At 37.3% G+C, this 20,433-nt stretch overlaps 3 protein-coding genes and 1 non-coding gene across 5 annotated transcripts; 1 reads left to right on the forward strand and 3 right to left on the reverse strand.

Annotated features, from left to right (window-relative positions):
* Positions 1 to 348: 348 nt before the first annotated feature.
* LOC129297436 (aldehyde oxidase GLOX-like) lies at positions 349 to 2,750 on the reverse strand. Its single transcript, XM_054935777.1, has one exon. The coding sequence runs from the start codon at positions 2,273 to 2,275 to the stop codon at positions 596 to 598; it is 1,680 nt and encodes a 559-aa protein (XP_054791752.1). The 5' UTR covers positions 2,276 to 2,750; the 3' UTR covers positions 349 to 595.
* A 760-nt stretch (positions 2,751 to 3,510) lies between these two features.
* LOC129297438 (late embryogenesis abundant protein D-34-like) lies at positions 3,511 to 5,035 on the forward strand. Of its 2 annotated transcripts, none has more exons than XM_054935779.1 (4): positions 3,511 to 3,831; positions 3,922 to 3,972; positions 4,462 to 4,785; positions 4,874 to 5,035. In XM_054935779.1, the coding sequence occupies exons 1-4, from the start codon at positions 3,511 to 3,513 to the stop codon at positions 5,033 to 5,035; spliced, it is 858 nt and encodes a 285-aa protein (XP_054791754.1). The 2 variants fall into 2 exon arrangements, with proteins under 2 accessions (XP_054791754.1, XP_054791755.1); XM_054935780.1 differs by having other exon boundaries at positions 4,468 to 4,785.
* A 177-nt stretch (positions 5,036 to 5,212) lies between these two features.
* LOC129297437 (cysteine synthase-like) lies at positions 5,213 to 14,053 on the reverse strand. The gene is made up of 11 exons (XM_054935778.1): positions 13,794 to 14,053; positions 9,911 to 9,968; positions 9,719 to 9,828; positions 9,572 to 9,629; positions 8,862 to 9,125; positions 8,623 to 8,760; positions 8,478 to 8,529; positions 6,607 to 6,686; positions 6,162 to 6,221; positions 5,900 to 5,980; positions 5,213 to 5,626 (listed from the first exon to the last, which is right to left on the reverse strand). Exons 2-11 carry the CDS (start codon positions 9,947 to 9,949, stop codon positions 5,537 to 5,539), a joined length of 972 nt encoding a protein of 323 aa, XP_054791753.1. The 5' UTR covers positions 9,950 to 9,968; positions 13,794 to 14,053; the 3' UTR covers positions 5,213 to 5,536.
* LOC129297441 (small nucleolar RNA Z103) lies at positions 7,828 to 7,915 on the reverse strand. The gene has a single exon (XR_008590204.1). It is a non-coding gene; the product is annotated as a small nucleolar RNA Z103 (small nucleolar RNA).
* Positions 14,054 to 20,433: the final 6,380 nt, after the last annotated feature.

The following is a 20,433-nucleotide window of genomic DNA, read 5'->3' on the forward strand; positions in this document are numbered from 1 at the left end:
GAACCTAATAATATTTTGTAAAATTTTATTTTTAATATGATCATTGGTTTTATAGTTTCATCAAATTTTACTTTTAATTTTTATAATTTTTTTCACCTTCAATCCCTATAATTTTAATAAAATTGGGGACATTTGTTTCTCCATCTCTAACGATGTTAAATTATAAACACTACAGGGACTAAAAATATAAAAAAAAATTATAAGAATTAAAACAGAGCTTGCAAAAATTATAAAGATTAATGATTATATTTTTTTCTCAATTCCAACATCTAAAATAAAAATATATATTAAATTAACTATATATGTTCAACAACTGTTCAACCATTAACCCCTTAACCCTTAAGTATGTGCTTTGTCCAATTAAATGACCTGTCCGGATTTTAAAATATTGATTAAGTGACTCCACGTCTATCCGGAAGAGAAATTCAAAAGGCCAGGTCTGCGGAAAGCAAAAATGGCCGAATAAAGTTCATAATAATATAATCGGCACGAAAGGTTTGACATCTAAAAAATTATTTGTGTTACCAGATGCTAATTGCTAACAAACCCTTAACCAAAGAGCAACAAGCCGAAAATTAATCTGAGATAGTTCGTGTTAGAGCACTTGCAGCCAGACAGCAGTACTAGGTATACCTGCATGCACAACGAACATCAGATAGAAACCCGGTGGTGCAATCTGAGGAGACGATGGACCCACCACTGTTGTGTAATACGTGTCCCATCCTGTACGTGCCACCACAATCTGATTCAACACCACCATTCTCTGATTCATCGCAAAAGAGTGCGTCGTAAACGAAGGAGCCACCAGCCTCGCTGAAACTTCACTTGCTGAGATGTAATAGGTCACCCGGAATGTTATATGACACAGCACCATATACCCTAAGCCATCGTTGCACGTCGTGTACAAAATCGTTGGCCGCATCGGATCAAACTCCGGCGACAAATAAGGGGGTGAAAACGCCTCCAAGCTGAGCTCCGTTGGGAACTCTACCCCACTGAAACTGTAGTTCATGTGAGGGTTGCTACCTCCAACCAACACTCTTCCATCCGGTAGCAACACTGCGGAGGAATGGTAAACTCTGGGCCTCGACGCAGCTGACATCGCCCTAAACCTCAACGACGAGTCCTCCTCTGAAGGCCTATATATGACAGGAGAAAGTACCGCCCCTCGGCCATGTTCCCACCCGGCGGTGCCGAGCCCTGCGCCGTTGATGATAATGACGTCGCCGGAGGGGAGGAGTAACATGTCTCCCAGTACTCTGGGCATTGGCATGGTCTCCATCACCCAATTTGGGTTCGGGTCAGTGACTCTGAGGCGTCCGCATGTGGCAAGAGCTTGTATGAAGTTCCCCTCTCGGGCTTTGACGAATGAAGATCGTGGCGCACCCCCACAAATCATGACCTCAGCTTCTACGCTTGGTTTGTTATCGTTTATTGGGAGAAGAACCGAAGAGCCCGTGCTCGGATAGTTTCGAGGATCCTCACCTGGGATAAGAGGAAATTCTTTGAGGACAAGGTTTCGGCTGTAGTCAAACAATATGGAACGAGTATTGGCGAAAATAAAAAGGTTTCCGTCGGGTAAAAGGTGCAAGAAAGGGTACAAGTTATTTTCATTGGGATCAGTTGTCTCTTGGAGGAAAGGGAGAAAGAGAGCCTGTGTGGATGAGGAAGAATATTGGGTGGGGTTTCTAGGATAGAATTCGTAGTTGAATTGTCTTCTTCCTCCAACCACAATGATGCGACCATCAGGTAGTATCTGATTAGTTGCGTACCATCTTCGCCTTGAGAAGTAATCTGGGAATTCGATCCAGTCACAGGTCTGGTCTTGGCAAGAGGTGAACATGCGGATGCGAAGCTGACCATCGTTGTATCCACCGGTCTGGACGAGGGTGCCGTTAGGGAGAACAGAGCCAGAGGAACACCAAGTGTCGGTCTGAACCATTAAGGGTCGGAAGGTGTTGGTGGGTATGTCGTAAAGGACAGAGTGAGCGGTGCAATCAACGTTGAGGGCAGTGTCTGAGGGATCCGTCCGGCAACGACCGTCGGGAAGGGAGATGTTGGAGGGGCCAAAATCCGTACGGTCAAACATGACGACTTTGTCGTATCTTAGAAGTTGCATGTGCATGGCTGATATGCCAATGCTCGCTTGCAAGAACTGCCATGCTCCTTCGCTGCTGAAGTCAGGAGGCACGAACTGATATGTCACTTGTGCTTGAGAATTCGGAGACGAAGCAATTATGAAGAGGAATAGGATCGCCGCGGACGTAGGGTTCATGTTCTGGTTTGTCAAAGCAGAGGGAGAAGGATAAGCGTAGGAGGATTGTAGGTGAATTTAGCTGAGAGTGAGAGAGTTGGCGTGGGGTCATAATGGGAAAATTAATTGAGAATGGAGGAATAAGGGTGTCTTTGAGATGGAGAATGGATTTGGCGGCTAAACCGGCAACGTTCAAGAGTGCATCGTTTAAGATCAAGAAACATAAGCATTATTTGTGAAACTTGCGCATTGTATCTCTGCTAATCAATTACTGGTTCAAGAATCACGTTGGGCACACTTCCAGAGAATCTCGGTCTTCGGACTCAAAAGTGCATTTTTGACGGGCAATCCTGAGACGGTAAAGGGTAATGGTTAACAATGCATACAAGAATTGTTTTCTTTAATTTGTTATCTACTTGTTCATTCTCCTTAATTCATTCGCTGTGAGAAAACGTGAAATGTATAGTTGATTGGATCTTAAACTTGTCATGTATTTGCGAAATTACTATTATTTTTAATTTCTTCGCCCTAATTTAATTTAATTTCCATGCACATCCTCAATAGCAAACAACTTTTGCATACGATACATAATTAATTAAAGAAAATAAATAAACGTGTACCCATGTTACATTAAACTTGTTATAGCACACACTTCTGATTGAATTTGTTGTCGTGAACGAAAATAGTACTAAACTTAAAGCCTTTTCCTTCAAATGTTTAATTAAATTGGTTCAGGTAACCTGTCCACCAATTAGTAAGTTTGTTATTTTTGACTGTATCATAATAAACTGCCTCTTGGCTTTCCTTTCTAGGCTATTACCTCCTTAAGATTTGGATTGTTTGTAAAAAAAATCCCGTTTAAATTAATTAACAAATATAGAGAGAAAACGCGATTTATTAATTAACAATAAAACATTTGTGCAAAATCAATAACCAGGCATTTTTTACAAAGCTTTGTGTTACTTATGCAAGATTATAAAGCTTTGTCCCATCTACTGTAGTTATTTAAAAAAAGGATTAGCGGCTGGTCCTTGTTCCCTGTAGATGTGAAAAGAGAACAACGGCCGAGCCATAAAACACGTTACATTGGTGGTTAAGCATGTCTAGGTTCATACATTCCACCGTGTTTATCTCTATCAATTATCTGCCGCTGCATGTATAATAATTCTCCTCTCCCTATAGCTACATACTTCTTAAAAACCAAAACAAAAGAAGAAGAAGAAAAACCAATCGGCATCATCAATTAACACTGAGAGATGAGTCAAGAGCAACGGCGGAGGCTACTGCAGGAGGAACCCATCAAGTACGGCGATTTATTCAACGTTCAAGGGGAGCTGGCAAGCATGCCGGTGACCCCGAAAGATGCTTCTATGATGCAGTCGGCGGAGAATGCCATGCTGGGGAAGACCCTCAGGGGCGGCGCCGCTGCCGTCATGCAGTCGGCCGCCATGAAGAACGAGAGGGCGGGCCATGTTGGACACAAGGATATGACCGCTTCTGCCGCCGATCTCGGTGTTAGTGTAACCGAGACTGATCTTGAAGGCAAGCGCGTCATCGTGGAGTCTTTCGGCGGACAGGTTTCGTCCCTCCTGGGAGTCTCTTTGCATTTGACTTCTGGTTTCTTTGCATTTGACTTTTCTTGATCACTACGTCATTTGCTCGATCAGGTTATCCAAAGAGTAGAAGGAAACGCAAGGAAAATCCATCAACTGGTCGAGGTATTAAATCTTTTCTACAAGTTTGAGATGTTTGCCGGTTAATCTTCGGTTTTATTCTAACGGTGTTTTAAAATGAATTAAACAGATCAAGATCTGAAACTTGGGGCAAAATTTTTCGGAATGTCATCATTGTTAATGTGTGGACTTTTGTCCGGACACAAGGATATATGTTAAATTATAAAAAAAAAAGAAAAAGTGGGATAAAAAAGCGTGTTGGGGCGAAATGCTAATTGAAGTACAAGCTACGCCTAAGAATTTCGGTTCAGTGAAATCGCTTAAATGAAGGTTCCAAAATTAATTTATTATATATCTAGTGCATTTCATGCAATATCTAACAAAATAAAAAACAAATTTATCATCGAATTTTAAAATCAAGTAATATACAGACACAATTCATGCATGGAAAATTGGAGATTGAGATGGTAACATGGCATAAGTAAGCATAAAACAGCAGTGATTTTGATTTTCGGTATTTGATGGTGGGAATAGGAACAGGCGGTAGAGCACTACGATAAAAAAGTAACGATGCAGACGGTGGCGCCACCTTCTCGGACGCAAGAAGATGCTAGAGTTGGGCTTGGAGGGTGCGGGGGAATTACTATTGGAGAAGCACTGGAAGCTACGGCCGTCACTGCCGGTAACAAGCCTGTGGAGTGGAGTGACGCCGCCGCAATTCAGGCAGCCGAAGTGAGGGCCACAGGCCGTACCAACATTGTCCCTGGCGGTGTCGCCGCCGCCGCTCAGTCCGCCGCCACTCTCAATGCCCGCCTCACAAACAACACAGACAAGACCACACTCGCAGATATTCTCAACGTAAATAGTTATATCTGCCCTTTCGATGATTCCACCCGCGTGCGAACAGGCGAGTTAACTCAGGTTTAACTTGATAAATTGACTGCAGGATGCGACTTCAAAGCTGCCGTCAGATAAAGTGGCGACGAGGAAAGATGCGGAAGGGGTAACCGTTGCAGAGATGAGAAATAACCCGAACCTCGCCATTCATCCCGCCGGCGTGTCCGTGTCCGTCACTGCTGCAGCCAGGCTTAACCAAATTCATAATTAATTAAACTAATCTTTCCGAAATGCACATATATTGCTTAATCGGGTTTCTTTTTGTCCTTCAGTTATGCAGCAAACAGAAAATCAATCCACAGGAACTATCTGGGATCCTCTGATCCTGCAAAGTTCTAGAAACTAACCCTCTAATGACTGCTAAAACCAAAGTTTACGACATCATGCATATTGTAAAACAACTTGTTTGTGTTTTGGACAACAGATGTGAAGAATATTGATTGAGAATTACAACCGTTACAAAGGAATACAGAAATCCTTCCATACATGATTCTTTTGCAAATAAAGACAATTAATACATATCATCAATCAAAATATTCCTACTCCATTCCTGCACCCTAAGGATGGAGTATTAAGAACTCTAAAAGTAATAAGCAAGCCAATCTCTGCACTTATTTGCCATACATAATTTTAAATTCCATTTGGATCGTTGCAATTCCAGATACGACCTTTTATTTAGCCACACAGCTGCAGCCTTTTGGGACTTCAGAGCTTACTCAAATGTCATTTGTTCAACCTCATGTCTAATGGATTCAAATAATGCTGTTGAGAGGTAACGCTCACCAAAGCTGGGAAATACCGCCTGAGAAGCAAGGATCAAATTTTGCATTAGACTCCCATTTCAAAATTAACCATCAGAGTACCATAGTCAGAATTCTGACCACACTGTTGAAAACATACACGGATAGCAAAATACCAAGCCCCTACACGGATATATTATTATCCAATTAATAAGTACTCAAGGTAAAGCGGCGTGTAGCTATAGGGTGAAAAGAATTATCTAATTTGTGTAGATTTCTAGAAGATAGCCATCTTATAATTTGTCCAATAAATTTAATAGAGCATGATGACTTACAACAATGAGCTTTCCTGCATTTTCTGGTCTCTTCCCTAACTTTATTGCAGCAGCAGCAGCAGCTCCAGACGAAATTCCCATCTGCAGAACCAGTATTCATATCAGTAAATAAATAAAAAATAAATAATTGGACCTTGCAATAAGAAAAGCCGTTAGAAATATAGTTTAATCTCAATAGGAAAAAGTGACTCGACACAAAAACATTCTGCATTTCCATAAAAAAAATAAACCTATATATTTAATTATAAGTTTGGGACCATACCAGCAAACCTTCTTTCAAAGCAAGCAGCTTAGCAGTCTCTATGGCTTCCTCACTTGTTATCTGCAATTTAAAGAACCACGGTAGGCAACAAGCCCTTGCATTAGCCGATAGCAGAGAAGAGAACGTACTTGTATATTTATAAATAATATAAAATCTCTAAACTCCAACAAGCCGTATGTTTTATGAACCATGACTAATGCGACTCACTTTTTAAACTCTATGAGATACATAAAACTCACATGAAACATAAAATTTTGTCAAATATTGACATGCTTGAAGAGAGCGTATACATACATATAAACATCCATATAACACATGTATACATATATGTATTTATGTAATACACAGCATGGACTTACGTATGCTGTGCTCCACTGTCAATTAATACACTACGCACATTCAATGGATCAGGATTAAATTCCACATACTAATTTTTGAAAGCTACCTGAATAATTTCATCAAGCAGATTAAGGTCCAGCACATTTGGAATGAAATCAGGGCCAATTCCTTGGATTAAATGCTTGCCTTTGACACATGGAAGTAACAAAGCCATCAGTATACATTCTGACACTTGTATAATGTTTTCCTCGAGTTGAAAGTAGACATTCTAAACAAACAATTATACTACCTACATCACATAAGTGCTAAATTAGGAAATGAAGTTTGTAGTTCAGCGGATAATAAATCTAGATTAAAGCTTTCAATATATACATATCAATTCAAAATTCAAGAGAATTTCACAGGTGGGCAAAATCTTCCAGACGTCTTCCTATGCTAATTGATCTCCATGGGTTGTTCTGTTCTAAATCATTTTTGACAGAACATAAAGTCCAAGACAGGAAGACTTTCATGGATTCCAACTACTTAATTCTTGTTCAGCAAAACAACGAGAAAGATTCAGTGCCTGTTTGGTTTGCCTTCATAATCGATTTTTTGGAGGGAAATTGATTAATGGAAAAAAAATTACCCAAACAGCCCATATATCAGGTAATCGATTAATGAGGTTTGAACCGCGTTTTATGTTAAGCTACCGCTGCCAGCTTTCACAGAATTCATTTTACCGTTAGAATAATGAGTAATTTATCATAATTCCACCTGCCAATATTACCCTCTCCTGATACGTATTCAGACTTGTTTTCTTTTTTGGCCAATATTCGGACTTCTTTTTGGTCTCCCCTCTCTCGCTATCTCCATCTCCGAGCTACGATGGACGTTGGAATGAAGGCAATCCGAGTAATGGTCAGGTGATGGTATGATGGACAGAGAACAGAGAATGAGTCTCGGAAGAAGGAATTGGCCAAGCATATAGGTTTCATGTGGTTTTTTTTAGCCTCTGTTTTGAGGACAAAAAACAGAGTAAAGAAAAACCGTCGTCTCCAGTCGATCAAGAAACTACTCGAGCGGAGGTCTCGTGACAGAACGCTATGTGGGTGAAGTGTCGTCTCTCACCGGTGAGGTGACAGCTTCTGGTGCTTTGGCAGAGCAGCGTCCTTCATTCTTGCTCGTGGTGGGATTTCGGCACAGCTCGGGTTGTGGGCGCGTCAAATATAATACATTAAATTAAATTCATACCCAAAATGTTAAAATCACATGCAATAAATAATAGCTGAAGGAAGTTATATATATATTCATATATTTATATGAAGGTATGAAAGTACGTTTTTTCCCCCTTCAACTGGGTTGGTTTCTCTAAATAGAAAAATCGCTCAGTAAGTTCAGCGTCGATCATCTTGGGAAATAATCATTGCTTCTGGTATGTATATATGTATTTTAGTCTATAAATAATGTTTTAAAATTATATCTTTCTCTTTTATCTCTTATATATTATCCTCTTTATTAATTACTGTAAAATTAAAATTTGTATTTAAAAATTATATCCTTTTCTTTTATTAAAGCTATTGAAACTTAAATATATTAAGTTATTTATTTATATAAATTAAATTACTAATATTAATATAATTTAAATTTCCATAATTAACCAGATATATAATGTAAATAATATGTTTTATTTCTTAAATAAAGCTTAACAAATTTAATAATATTATATAAAACTTATCAAGAATTTAATTTTAAAAAATAACGAATTATATAGTAATTTGTATAGTTAAAATTAATTTTGATTAAATCATCCTAACATCTTTAATTATGTTAAAATTAATTTTACAAAATATATCTAAATAGATTGCGTTATATCATAATTAATTATAATTAAAATCAACCATGTTAATAAATTATTTTTAAAATTAATTACACCCGACTGAAATTCTAAAATCCAAACGAGCCCTCAGTCACATACACAAAGACTGATGAAATCACCTGGTTGTCCTCCACGCAGGACTGCAGTTTCAGCCGGTTCTACACCATACACCTGGAGGGAAAATACAGGATGAACCATGAAATTAGCATAAAAAGCCCTTCAATCTCTTGTTCGGCCTAGAAAACACGCAACTAAAGACAAAACCTTAATATCTGGGTTTCTTTCCTTGAGGAACTTCCCAGCACCAGTTATCGTCCCCCCAGTTCCTATCCCTGCAACCAAGACATCAACTTTTCCTCCTGAATCTCTCCAAATCTCAGGCCCCGTCGTCTCATAATGGATCTATGAAAAAAAAAATGAAAGAAATAGAATGTAAGTCTTCTCAACCTAGCATTTAAACCTTCTAAACCTGGCATTAAAATTAAGACTGATGTAGGTAAGACCTGTGGATTGGCAGGATTTTCAAATTGCTGAAGCATATAACTATTAGGTATCTTGCTTAATAGCTCGTTTGTTTTCTCAAGACACCCAGGCATTCCTTTGGCAGGGTCAGTCAGATATACCTCAGCTCCAAATGCTCTAAGTACAATTTTTCTCTCAAGACTTACAGAAGCTGGCATGACCACTATAACCTTATAGCCCTTCAATGCTGCTACGAATGCCATTCCTACGCCAGTGTTACCACTTGTAGGCTCCACAAGAACAGTCTTTGGCCACCATTAGTAAACATATCAATGTGCATGAAAGTTGTTTGAAGCATACATAAGGACACAACACACAAGCGCCATGCAAAATAACGACATATTACGTAAGAAAATTGCCTTGAAACGTGTATCAACAACAATAATGGCACATCAGAACGAAACATGCATGTTTGCCATCATGAAAGCTTCTAGAAAGAAAGAGACAGCCAGAGGAGTTGTTTTTCTTTTTTTTGGTAGCGAAAAGGGTTACATTGCAAAAGCAATTACATCAGGTTAAACAAGCCTGGGCCTAGAAACACGGCTAGAGTTGATGAACATAATTGGGATTGAATACTATTATTGGAAAAGAAAAAGGAAAAATAGATCTTACAAGAAAGTGCGTACATGCAGAACTACAAGCTTGAGGCTGCATAAAGAATCTATGTATATCTAAACTTTCCGTGACTAACCTTTCCAGGTGTAATTTTGCCTTTATCCTCAGCATATTTGATCATGCTAAAAGCTGTCCTGAATATGATAAAGAAGATATCCTATTTTAAGTAAAAATCCTAATAGACCGAGAGAGTTCTGTATAGCCAAAGAAAGGAAATCTGTACCTATCTTTGACACTAGAGCAGGGCTCCATGGACTCTAGTTTAGCAGCAATACGAGCCACACACCCATCCACAATTTTATTCAAATAAACCATAGGGGTGTTGCCTATTAACTGCAAAAGAAGAAAAGTAAAGAATATAACTGAAAGACCGGAAAACAGCAATCATATCAGGACAATAATGAAGAAATATTACTTCAGTGACATCTTTCTTGATCCCACACTTTGGCTCCATGTTTCCTACCCAGAAAGGCCTGTAGTAAGACAAAGTGAAGTGATACTGATAAGAAAATATTTGACCAGAAAGGTCAATACAATTACATTGCATAAGTCTTCTTGATTAGTTTTATGAAAAGGTTAAGTTGTTCTCAACGATCAGAACAAAAGTTCTGTTGTTTGAATCCCCTTGGACATTAATAAAAGAAATATAACCATAACTCAATTAGCCCAATTTAATGATGTAACGGATAAAGAGCACAAAACAGTGAAATTTTTAGAAGAACCAGCAAGTCAAAATCCTGAAATCTTGAAACTTTTGGATCCAAAAGAAAAGGAATGATACTTTGAGCACTCAGTTTTAAATTATTCAGCAAATGATGAAAACCCAAAAGTTATGGCAACTAACTAGCAATATCATGTCCCCAAGTTTTGCGCCCAAGAATCACAGGAGGAAATAGCAATGCAGAAGTTGACAAACCAAGAAGCTTGAAATGAAGGAATAAATTCATATAGACAAGGAGGAGAGACGCTAGTGGGAATACAAGCCGGCAGTCATGGGCTTTCATAATACGAGACAGGCAGGTAGTTCATTCTATTGATGAGCTCACATTCAAATGCTTCCCTTGACAGTCACTGTTTTTTTTTTTTTTTTCAGTTGCTCATAAATATCCTCTTATTGGAAGCAATCCTATTCAAGGCATGATTGAGTATTAAATGTGGGCACCCTTTTGTTTGCACCCAAATTGTGAATTTGGAGGCCCAGGTTCAATTTAACTTAATTAGCTTTAAAATAATTAGAAGAAAATATTTATGAAGCCTTAGCCACTAAATCAAGACCATCTACACTCTAACCACGATGGACGAAGTGGTTCCTAAATTTAAGAAAACTGACAATCATGAGGCTTAGGCACCAAGTCAGGATCATCTATAGATAGAGAAGCCCTCTCTCAACAAGGATCATTAACATCAACAAACTACCGGTCTCAGACTTCGTGTCTATTGTTTTATTTTATTTTTTCTTTTATCATGCAATTTTAGTATTTACTTTTCTATTATATGGCCGGCATAGCGCACCATCTCTTTCTTTAATTAATGTATATCTGTTTTTCTACAGCTATATTACTTTTTTTTACTTTGCATTCTCACATCCAAGGGAACTATGGTAAGAAAGCCTGGGTTCTCTGCATTTGATTAGAAATCAAGTTTTTCTATTTTTTTGAGATCCCGCATCTCTAGCACGCCTCACAACACCATCCTTTTATTTTTGCCTAGCAATTTTTGACGCACCTAGTGGGACCCATGTGAATGGAATACCTAGGACACATAAGGATCAATACATTGTTAGAAAGAATAGACCTAAATCTTATAACTTAAAGAACATGGCTGCACACTCAGAACATAAAGTACAAGCTAATGAGAGACAAAGAGCTCTGTTGCAAACTCTGAAGGATGAGCTAAGGAACATCTCTACTATGCTATCTGGACCATAGCAAGAGCAAGCTCTAATTGGCTTACACCTTCAGAGAATAGATGGACTCGAGGGGCAGTCTCCTAATATGCCCTTCGACTAGAAGATCAACAACGAGAACTACTATAACATCTCTCAAAGGATAAATGACGGGTTTAATTTAATAGCAAGCTCGTTCGGCCACAAAGGCCAAAGCCACTAGGGCCAGCATTAGAAGGGCCGGAGCCACAAGGGCTAAAACCATAAGAGCCAAAGTCACAGAGGCTGCAGTAATAAGGGCCAACGCCACAAGGGCCAAAGCCACGAGGACCAAAATTAAAAAGATGAGTTTTGCAAGGACCCTTTCCACAAGAGCTCTCTCCCAAAGGGCTCTCTCCACAAGGGTGAAAGTCAAGCCCCACAACTAGATTTTACAAAACCAATCCTTAAAGTCCAAAAACTTAAAGGGCCAACTCCAAAATCAGCTCTTGAGATCCCAAACCTTGAGAAACTTAATCCTAAGCGAGACCACATGGTCCCTAATCTTTAACCGAAAGAGTGTCCATCAAATAAAGTACCAGTTCAACCATCAATCAGAACGAGAACGGGCTAGTCCTCCAAGACATAAGACTCACACAATGTTTGGAAGTGGGGTCAATGAAAATATTCATACAAAATTAGCTCACAAAGGCTCCAGCCAATTTGTATGAAGAGGACATTATTTGCACCCAAATTATAAATTTGAAGGCCCAGACTTAGCTCAACTTAATTAGCTTTAAAATAATTAAAAGAAAATATTTATGAAACCTTAGCCACTAAGTCAAGACCATCTATACTCCAACCACGATGAAGGAGGTGGTTTCTAAATTCAAGGAAAATAGCGATCATGGGATTTAAACACCAAGTCAGGATCATCTATAAATAAAGGAGCCCTCTTTCAACAAGAATCATCAGTATCAACAAACTATCAGTCTCAAACTCCGCGCCTGCTGCTTTATTTTATTTTTCCTTTAATCATGTAATTCTAGTATTTATTTTTCTATTGTACAATCAGCATAGCCCACCATCTCTTTCTTTAATTAATATATTTCTACTTTTCTGCATCTACATTAATTTTTTTTACTTTGCATTCTCACATCCAGGTGAACTATTGTAAAGGAGCCCGAGTTCCCTGTATTTGATTAGAAGTCAGGTTCTTCCATCCTTTTGAGACCTCGCATCTCTAATGTGCCTTGCGAGCTAACACCCTTCTAGTGGAGATTTGAACTTTGGTTTACCATGTCACGAGAAACTAGCCCCTTTCGCTAAACCCAACTCCTATTGGTGATAGTCACCATTTTTTTATGTGCTTTTGAAATATGAAATTGCAGCATGCCATATAAACTAAAATAATTACACAAAGACCACGGCCAAAGGTCATAAATTCACACAATTCAAAATTCAAAGATTGTATTTAAATCTTCATCATTTAAACTCCAATAATCATCCTCAATAACAATGTTTGAATCTTGATTTGATATCAACTTTTGGAGTTGATTCCTCAACATTATCTCCTAATGTGGGTTCAAACACTTGACATGTGGGAGGATCATTATCCTCATCGCCAAAATGACAATCAAACATTATTCCCACCATCTAGAATAAACGCCTACCACAGACTCAAATTATTATTAGGTTTGCTTTTGAGTTTTGGTCCAAAAAAGTATTTTAAAATTTTGAAACCAAAATCTACAAAGCTTAAGGGCCTGTTTAAAACTGTTTTTATTTTATTAAGTATTCTGTACAACATGTTATGAGTGGGGGAAATTGTTTCTGACTACATATTCTTTCCCTCCATCATTGTAGTGAATGAGTAAAGGCTAGCAAGATAAAAGAAAACGTTAGAAAATATTATTGTAAAGCGAAAATTCCTTTTTTTTTTTTTGCCATGATTGTAATGAAAATGGAAAAAAGAAAGAGAGGGAAAATCCGAAACTTTTAAGCTTGAAAAATCAACATCAGCCCACCCGGACTAAGAAAATTTCGAATTCGGCAAGAAGTGAATCCCTTGCTTGTTTAAAAAGGTAAAAAACAGAGAGGGCAAAATTCTGCTTTTACTCCCTGAAGCAATGTAGTTTTATTAAGGTCTCCTTCCAACAACAGATATGTATTTTGATTCAGAATGGTGAGGGTAAATCTTTTGTTTTCGGAAGAAGCAATATAGGATAGCTTTAGGCATAATTTAATTTAATCAACAAAGTAACAGAAAATTAACATTACACAGATTTCAACGAAACAGAGGAGTATTTCAGTAAACAGCCTCAAAGATTCATTTTCCTTTCACAAGAACTCGCTCACATAGAAAAGCAAACGATAGAACATGCAGAAGAAGCCCAACAGCGACTTAGGAAAGAAGGTGGGTTCCGGTATCTACCTGACAGCGATATCTGAGGGCGACAGCGAGGATTATCAATGCCGGCCAACGACGAAGGCCGGGGTGGCTTGAAAACGTGGCCCAAAAAAAATACGATTGAGAGGAATGATATTAACTAGACCAAAGCAAGGAGAAAGATACGAGGTGGAGATGGATGAGGGTGAGGCTTGAGATCAAGAGACCTGAGCAAGTCGGCGTGGCCTGGGCTTATCTAAGGGAGACAGACACTGCGTGAGCAGGAAGCGTCCTCTGGATTTTGACTTTCTTTTCTCATTTTTGTTGCTGCTGTTGATTTTTTTTTTTTTTTTCTCTGTTGTGACGGTGCATCAGCCTCTCAAGGACATTGTAGGGTCAGGCCTTATTTATATGAACTCAATCTTTATGGGTTTAAATTTAAAAACTCAATTATTTCAATTTTATTTAAAAGTTGAGGTCTGACTTTTATTTAAAGGATTCAGGATTGAGCTCATAAGCCCGTTTATGGAAAAAAATAAAATAAAATTTAACATTTTAATTTACTTAGAGTATTTTAAAATTCAAGATACATCAAACAAAAGTCTCACATTATTTAAAAAATAAATTCAAGATTTAAAAGTTCAAATAAGATAAAGATAAAAGTCATTATCAATGCTAATCAAGATCTCCCTCATCATCATCTACAAATAAAATGTTATTTTTAACTCTGTCATAGGTCTGAGAATGAGAGATTGAGTACTAGTGTGCTGCGTAGGATTTCTTTAAAAGTTGAAAGTTCAGCCTCAATTTGACCATTTCCCAAAGTCTAACGTAGAAGTGAAAAAAAAAAAGTTAAGTAGGCAGCCCGGGCTCGAGTCCTTTTTTTAGGGTTTAAAAGGACTGGACTTCAAAACTCAGTTATCTTAAAAAATATCAATTTTTTAAATCCAAATCCTTATTAAAATGGGCTTAAACGGATGGCTCATTAAGCCCGATTTTTATTCTCAATTCTAAGACAATGTCAGCTGAGCTCATCAATGTCTAAGTATAAGAGGGCTCACGGTACAAGATTCAAGGCAATGGCTATTACTTTTGACCAGTTTATTGTCATTGATTTATTTATAAATTATTTTTAATATATTTTATTAATTAAAAAAATATTATAATTTATTAACTTTGTTTAAAATTTAAATAATTATCAACTTCATTTTCATTAATATATATATATATACTTTTTAATAATATTTTTTTAATGTCTAGATAAAAGTGATACTTTATGATTGAAAATATGTTATTTCTTATTTTCTAGGGTTGTTTTCAATAAAAATTTCCCCTCTCTTTTCTCATACTTGTCTAAACATTTTTTTATGTGAAATATCTAAACATATTTCAATGATTGTCTTCTTAATACTGATTGACATAATATTTTGACCAGTTTTTTTAAAGTGCATTATTATCTTTGATTTATTTGTAAATTATTTTTAATATATTTCACCAATTAAACAAATTTTTATTACTCATTAACTTTATTTAAAAATTTAAAGAATTATCAAATTTATTCCTATTATATATATATAATTTAATAATATATTTTTTCTATTTAACATTTAAAAAATGAAAAAGTGATAATTTGTGATAAAAATTTAATGACACGACTTATAAATAAAATAAAAAATATTCTCTTTCTATCATGTAAATAAAACTCAAGTAAGTAGTTGATTAATTAATTTGACTCTAAAATCTATTCCTTCTTCTCAATAAAGAAACACATTATCTTATTTATAAATAATTTCTAACATGTTTCATTGAAATCATTGAAAACATTAAATTTCATTATCTCTATCTAAAAATTTAACAAGTTTATGGCTTTACTTCTATTAAATATACCTATTTTAAAAATAAAATATTCTAGCATTTAAGAACCTCCCAACATTTAAGAAGGACAAAAAAATGAAGGTTGACACAATAATAATTGAAATTTCCTATAAAACATTGCAAAACAAATACTTTTTCTCTACCTTATAAATAAAACTAGAGAAGTATATTAAAACATTTTATATATTAGTGTTAATAAAATACACGAGACACTTTATAAAAAATTAATAACATTAATTTTTAAAAATATTTTTAGTATTTATATCATAGAGAGCGATTATATGAAAAATTAAAAATGATTCAAACATGTTGGTTTTGATTAAAAATTAACTATAAGAATAGTAATAATAATTTTTAGGACAATGGAAAATAAATCTTTCTAAAATAAAGAAATAAGAATTTGGTCCTGTGAAATATGATGATCCCTTTCAAATTGTGACATCATAAAAATTAACCTCCTGTTTAATCAAACTAATAGAAGATAATTAAATAAGTTAATGTGTTGTGTAATTAGAGAGGATTAATGGACTTGTTGGGTTATAGTTGCAATCTTAAAATTGGGCTTGAAACAGATTCAACACACTTATACCTCAAAAGAGGAGAAAAAAAAGAAAATGTGACTCTATATTATATGTTGTGACTTGTGCATTATATGCTATGACACGAGTCACAAACATGAAGCTAGGCTTTTTGTGTCATATGTTGAAGCACGTTTTGCATGCAATGCGGTACATGGCCAAAAGTAAAATATTATGGAGAGAGAGAAATATAATTTTATCTTAAAATAACAAAATATAAAGTAAAACATGTTGTTATTTAAATTTTAATTTATGTGAGATTAACATATCATAGGATATACAACAAATTTTTTATTATATTTTTCATATACGCGAGAGTAAAAAATTAAAAAATAGTATATGCAAATAAAATAAATTATTGTAGATGTTCTTAATATGTATGAGGTAACAAATTTCTTATTAATACATACAACTATACCACAACTTGAAAATCTATTGAAACCATTGCAATCATGTACTTCAAATTTAAACCTATGAGGTTGATGAATTTATTTTTCATTGCACATCTCCTGATCATAAACTTTTCTTAACCATTGTTTTTATTATTATAGACACATATATGATTATTAAATAGTACCATAATATTTGTTATTATACTTGCTTAATTTAAAATCATTATTCATATTTATTTTTACTTTTGGATATAATTATGATTTATAAATATTATTATGACATAAATTATAGTGTGTGATTCATTATGACACATGTTTTATTTTTCTCATGATGCATTGACTAACAAATTCTTAAAGAAAACAAGCTAATTTTATTTTGCATGATACACTTAGAAATTTACATAGAATAAATACAAATCTGTTCACAGTTGAACAATAAATATCAGGCGTGCCAGAAACGCTGGGTCTCAAATAGATAACGAAAGGGTCCCGAATTTCTTTACCATAGTTTACTTGGATGTAACAAGATAGTAGGCTTTGATAGAACAAGTATGTAATTTTATTGAAGTGTTAAAAAATTATAGACTAAAAAAATTAAGAATTGAAAAGGGCAAGTAAATGTAAATCATGCGAGTCTTGATCAAATGTTGACCATCTTATTTGTTTTTTCCTTCTTCATATTTATAGTGTCTGATAGTAGAAGCCTTTTCTTTGAGACTTAACACATTCTACCGAAAATTCAGGAATCCCGTGAAACTTATGGCACGGTCTCTTCATCAGCCCGTTTCACCGAACTACTTGGGCGTAGATTTCAGCATCATTTAAGATTGTGTCTTCGTGCCAACGGTTTGATATTTGAAGCTGATAGGATTTCGGCATGCTTATGTGTTGTGGACTTCATTGAGCTTCGGGACCGGCTTCTTTTGTTTACATTGGGCCTAACATTTCAATTACTCAGCCCAACTAGCCTCGTGACCTATTTGAGTGACATTTTATATTTAGCCCAAATAATGCCCCCGCGTGCCAATGGCTGGTAACATAAGCCACATGACATGTTTGAAAAAATTGAAACGTTACTTCATTTCTGAGTGCCCTCTGCCAATATAAACTTGTTTTTAGGTTCTAGTCACTTCTCTTGCTCTCTTTGCTGTTTCTTGAACTTCAAGTCTTCAATCTACTAAAGTTTATTTCTACCCTAACCTTTAAATAACTTCGTTCGCTTTTTTCTACCGCCACCCCTTCCTCTACTTCCACGGGCAGTTTGCTAGATTCTCTGACAACTATTCATAACCCAGTGAACTAGTTAGGTGGGCTCATAACGGTATGTATTTCGTGGTCTGAAAAAACCCCTTTTTATATTAGCCCAATTTCCTATCCTAATTCTCGTTCATTTCTTTTTAGGAAAGTTTGTCATTTCATGAATTAGTGGCCTCCTGGTAAGTTTCTTACCTCTAGTGTTTAGCCATTCTATTTTATTGAAAATTACTCTAATTATGCTTCCTTTTTTCAGCACTTCGCCTTGGAGTTTCCAAATCTCCAACAGAAGCGACGTCGAATATTTGACGATTTCTCTTTACTTGTCTGATGTCAATGCTCCTACGCAACCGAACCCATGACCATTGACCACTCTTCGCAACCTGGTCTTGGCCATGACGACATGCCCTTCCTCGAGTCGTCCTACAAAAAGCTCAAGAACTGGCCCTGGTCCCCTCTTGCTTAGGTCAACTAGGTGAAGTATTTGAAGGTTGATTGTGTACCCCAGTGGAAGGAGATGGGTCTGTATGACCTAATTCAACTATCTTTGGCTGACGTTGACATCCCCATGGACCTTTTAATAACCCTACTCAGTTTTTGGGCTCCAGGCTGTAATGCTTTCATCTTCGAGCTCAACCCGATGTCCTTCACGCTATGAGACATTTTCATATTCTTGGGGCCACCTATCACTAGGGAAGAGAACTTTTATGCTATCCCTAAAAAGCATGACTCCTACACCGCCCTGCCTGCTGACTTGAATGGTAAGATTAGGGCCGCAGGCTCCTATACAAAGATTATGGAGCTGTTCTCCGAGAAACCAGCCTTCGAGCCCGTCATTGCCATAGAGCACCTGATTTTCATCTGGATCCTACTCAACTAATGGATCATAGCCCTGGGGGGAGGAAAGCCTGTACAGCTGTATCTCCAGATCACCCAGTCCCTACTCTGTGGCAATTAGATAGCCCTAGGGACTATGTTTCTATGCCATCTCTATGACGGCATGAGGGAGTCACTAATCAAGAAACCTTTCAACAACTTCAGTAGGCCCGTCTAGTTCTTAAAATTGTGGATGACGGCCTACTTTCTCAACCTTCGATGGGAGCCTTTTCCTGATGATTCTCTCGCCAACCACCCCTTCACCTATCTCTTAAATGGTCATCCATTAGTAGAGTCGAAGAACTTCTTTGAGTTCTTCTGTCAATAAAAATGGTCCTTAGGGATGACCTTAAAGGCTTTCAACATCCTCGACAGTCGCCTTCCTACCTGGTACAAGTATATAATAGAGAAAAAGAACAAGCTTGCCAACTCTCTAAGGGATGAGGTCTTTCTCTTAGCCACTACTTCCTGGAAGATGTGGTTATCATACACTAGCCTTTCCTCTAAGTCTCTAAGAGTATACTTAGAGTCTTATTATCCTCAACTGGTGGCGAGCCAGTTTGGACTGAGCCAGTGCATCCCTTTGGGCCTATCTTCTTAAATCAGCGTGGAGCTGCTAGACAAAGAGGCTATTGATTAGATAACCATTCCACTCACCACCCAGAGGCAGTGTAAGGTAGATCTTGTAGATAGAGACGCCTGCCTCCACTTCAACAAATGGTAGCACCAGCGCTTTAAGCACATAATAAAGAGCCACACCAGTAAGTGTTTCCTTTACATTCTGCTTTAGTTTTGTCCTTTTTATTTTGTTTTCTTAAACTAAATCTGTCTTGTTTTATGCAAATTGTGATTGGACACAGTCTCACGTATTGGTGATAAGGGGCAACATTAATACCCCTACCGCCTCCGAGACCCTGACGGCCCCTTCTGTGAGGATTGTGGTCTAAGGGATGGAACAAGACGATGCTTCCTCCCAAATCTCTATTCCCCTGATCTTTAAAAAGTTTGGGGCCAAGAAGAGCTCTTCCAATCACCTCGACCGAAGAGACATTCCAGAGAAAAGAAAGAGGGCTCCATCCCCCTCTCTTAAGGCGAAGAGGAGAAAGAAAACCATGCCTCCGCTACTTGATCAACCTGCCTCTACCCTTCTCCAAATCAGCCCCACACCTCAAAAAGGGAGATACATACATAAACGCCAATGGACGATGATCCTGTCAGCAGACTCTGATGATGGCAGAGTGAGTTCGGTGCAATAAGAGGAGAAGGAGACCCAGCACTCTGATCTCCAAATGGTCTTCTTTCAAGCCGCCACCACCCCTAAGCCTACACCATAGATCTAGCTGAATTCGCTCAGGAAGTGGCCTGAGAGGTAGCAAAAGGTGGTGAAAGCTAAGGAGCTATCCTATTTATTATAGCCCCAGGCTATCTAGAAAATGTTGGGGCTGCTCTTAATCAAAGGGGGGCTGCTGCTGTCACGTCAAGCGACCAGCTGGAGCTTGGGGTCCAGGACCCTGCAACTACTGTGGGCCCCCAAATGATCTCCCCATTCAGCCTAATCCTTCCCTCCCATTTAACCAATCTTCAAGAGGGTAAGAGCTCTGAGGGGTCGCAGGTGAAGTCCATAGGTGATGCTTTAACTGCCCTGGTCTCTACCTCAGGTGGCTCAGCGTAAGGTCAAGTAAATTCCTTTACTCTAATAGACCGTGTGGA

The sequence above is a fragment of the Prosopis cineraria genome, unplaced genomic scaffold (assembly GCF_029017545.1).
Source record: "Prosopis cineraria cultivar Desert tree isolate PC_DT_omini unplaced genomic scaffold, ASM2901754v1 PC524, whole genome shotgun sequence".
Taxonomy (NCBI): domain Eukaryota; kingdom Viridiplantae; phylum Streptophyta; class Magnoliopsida; order Fabales; family Fabaceae; genus Prosopis; species Prosopis cineraria.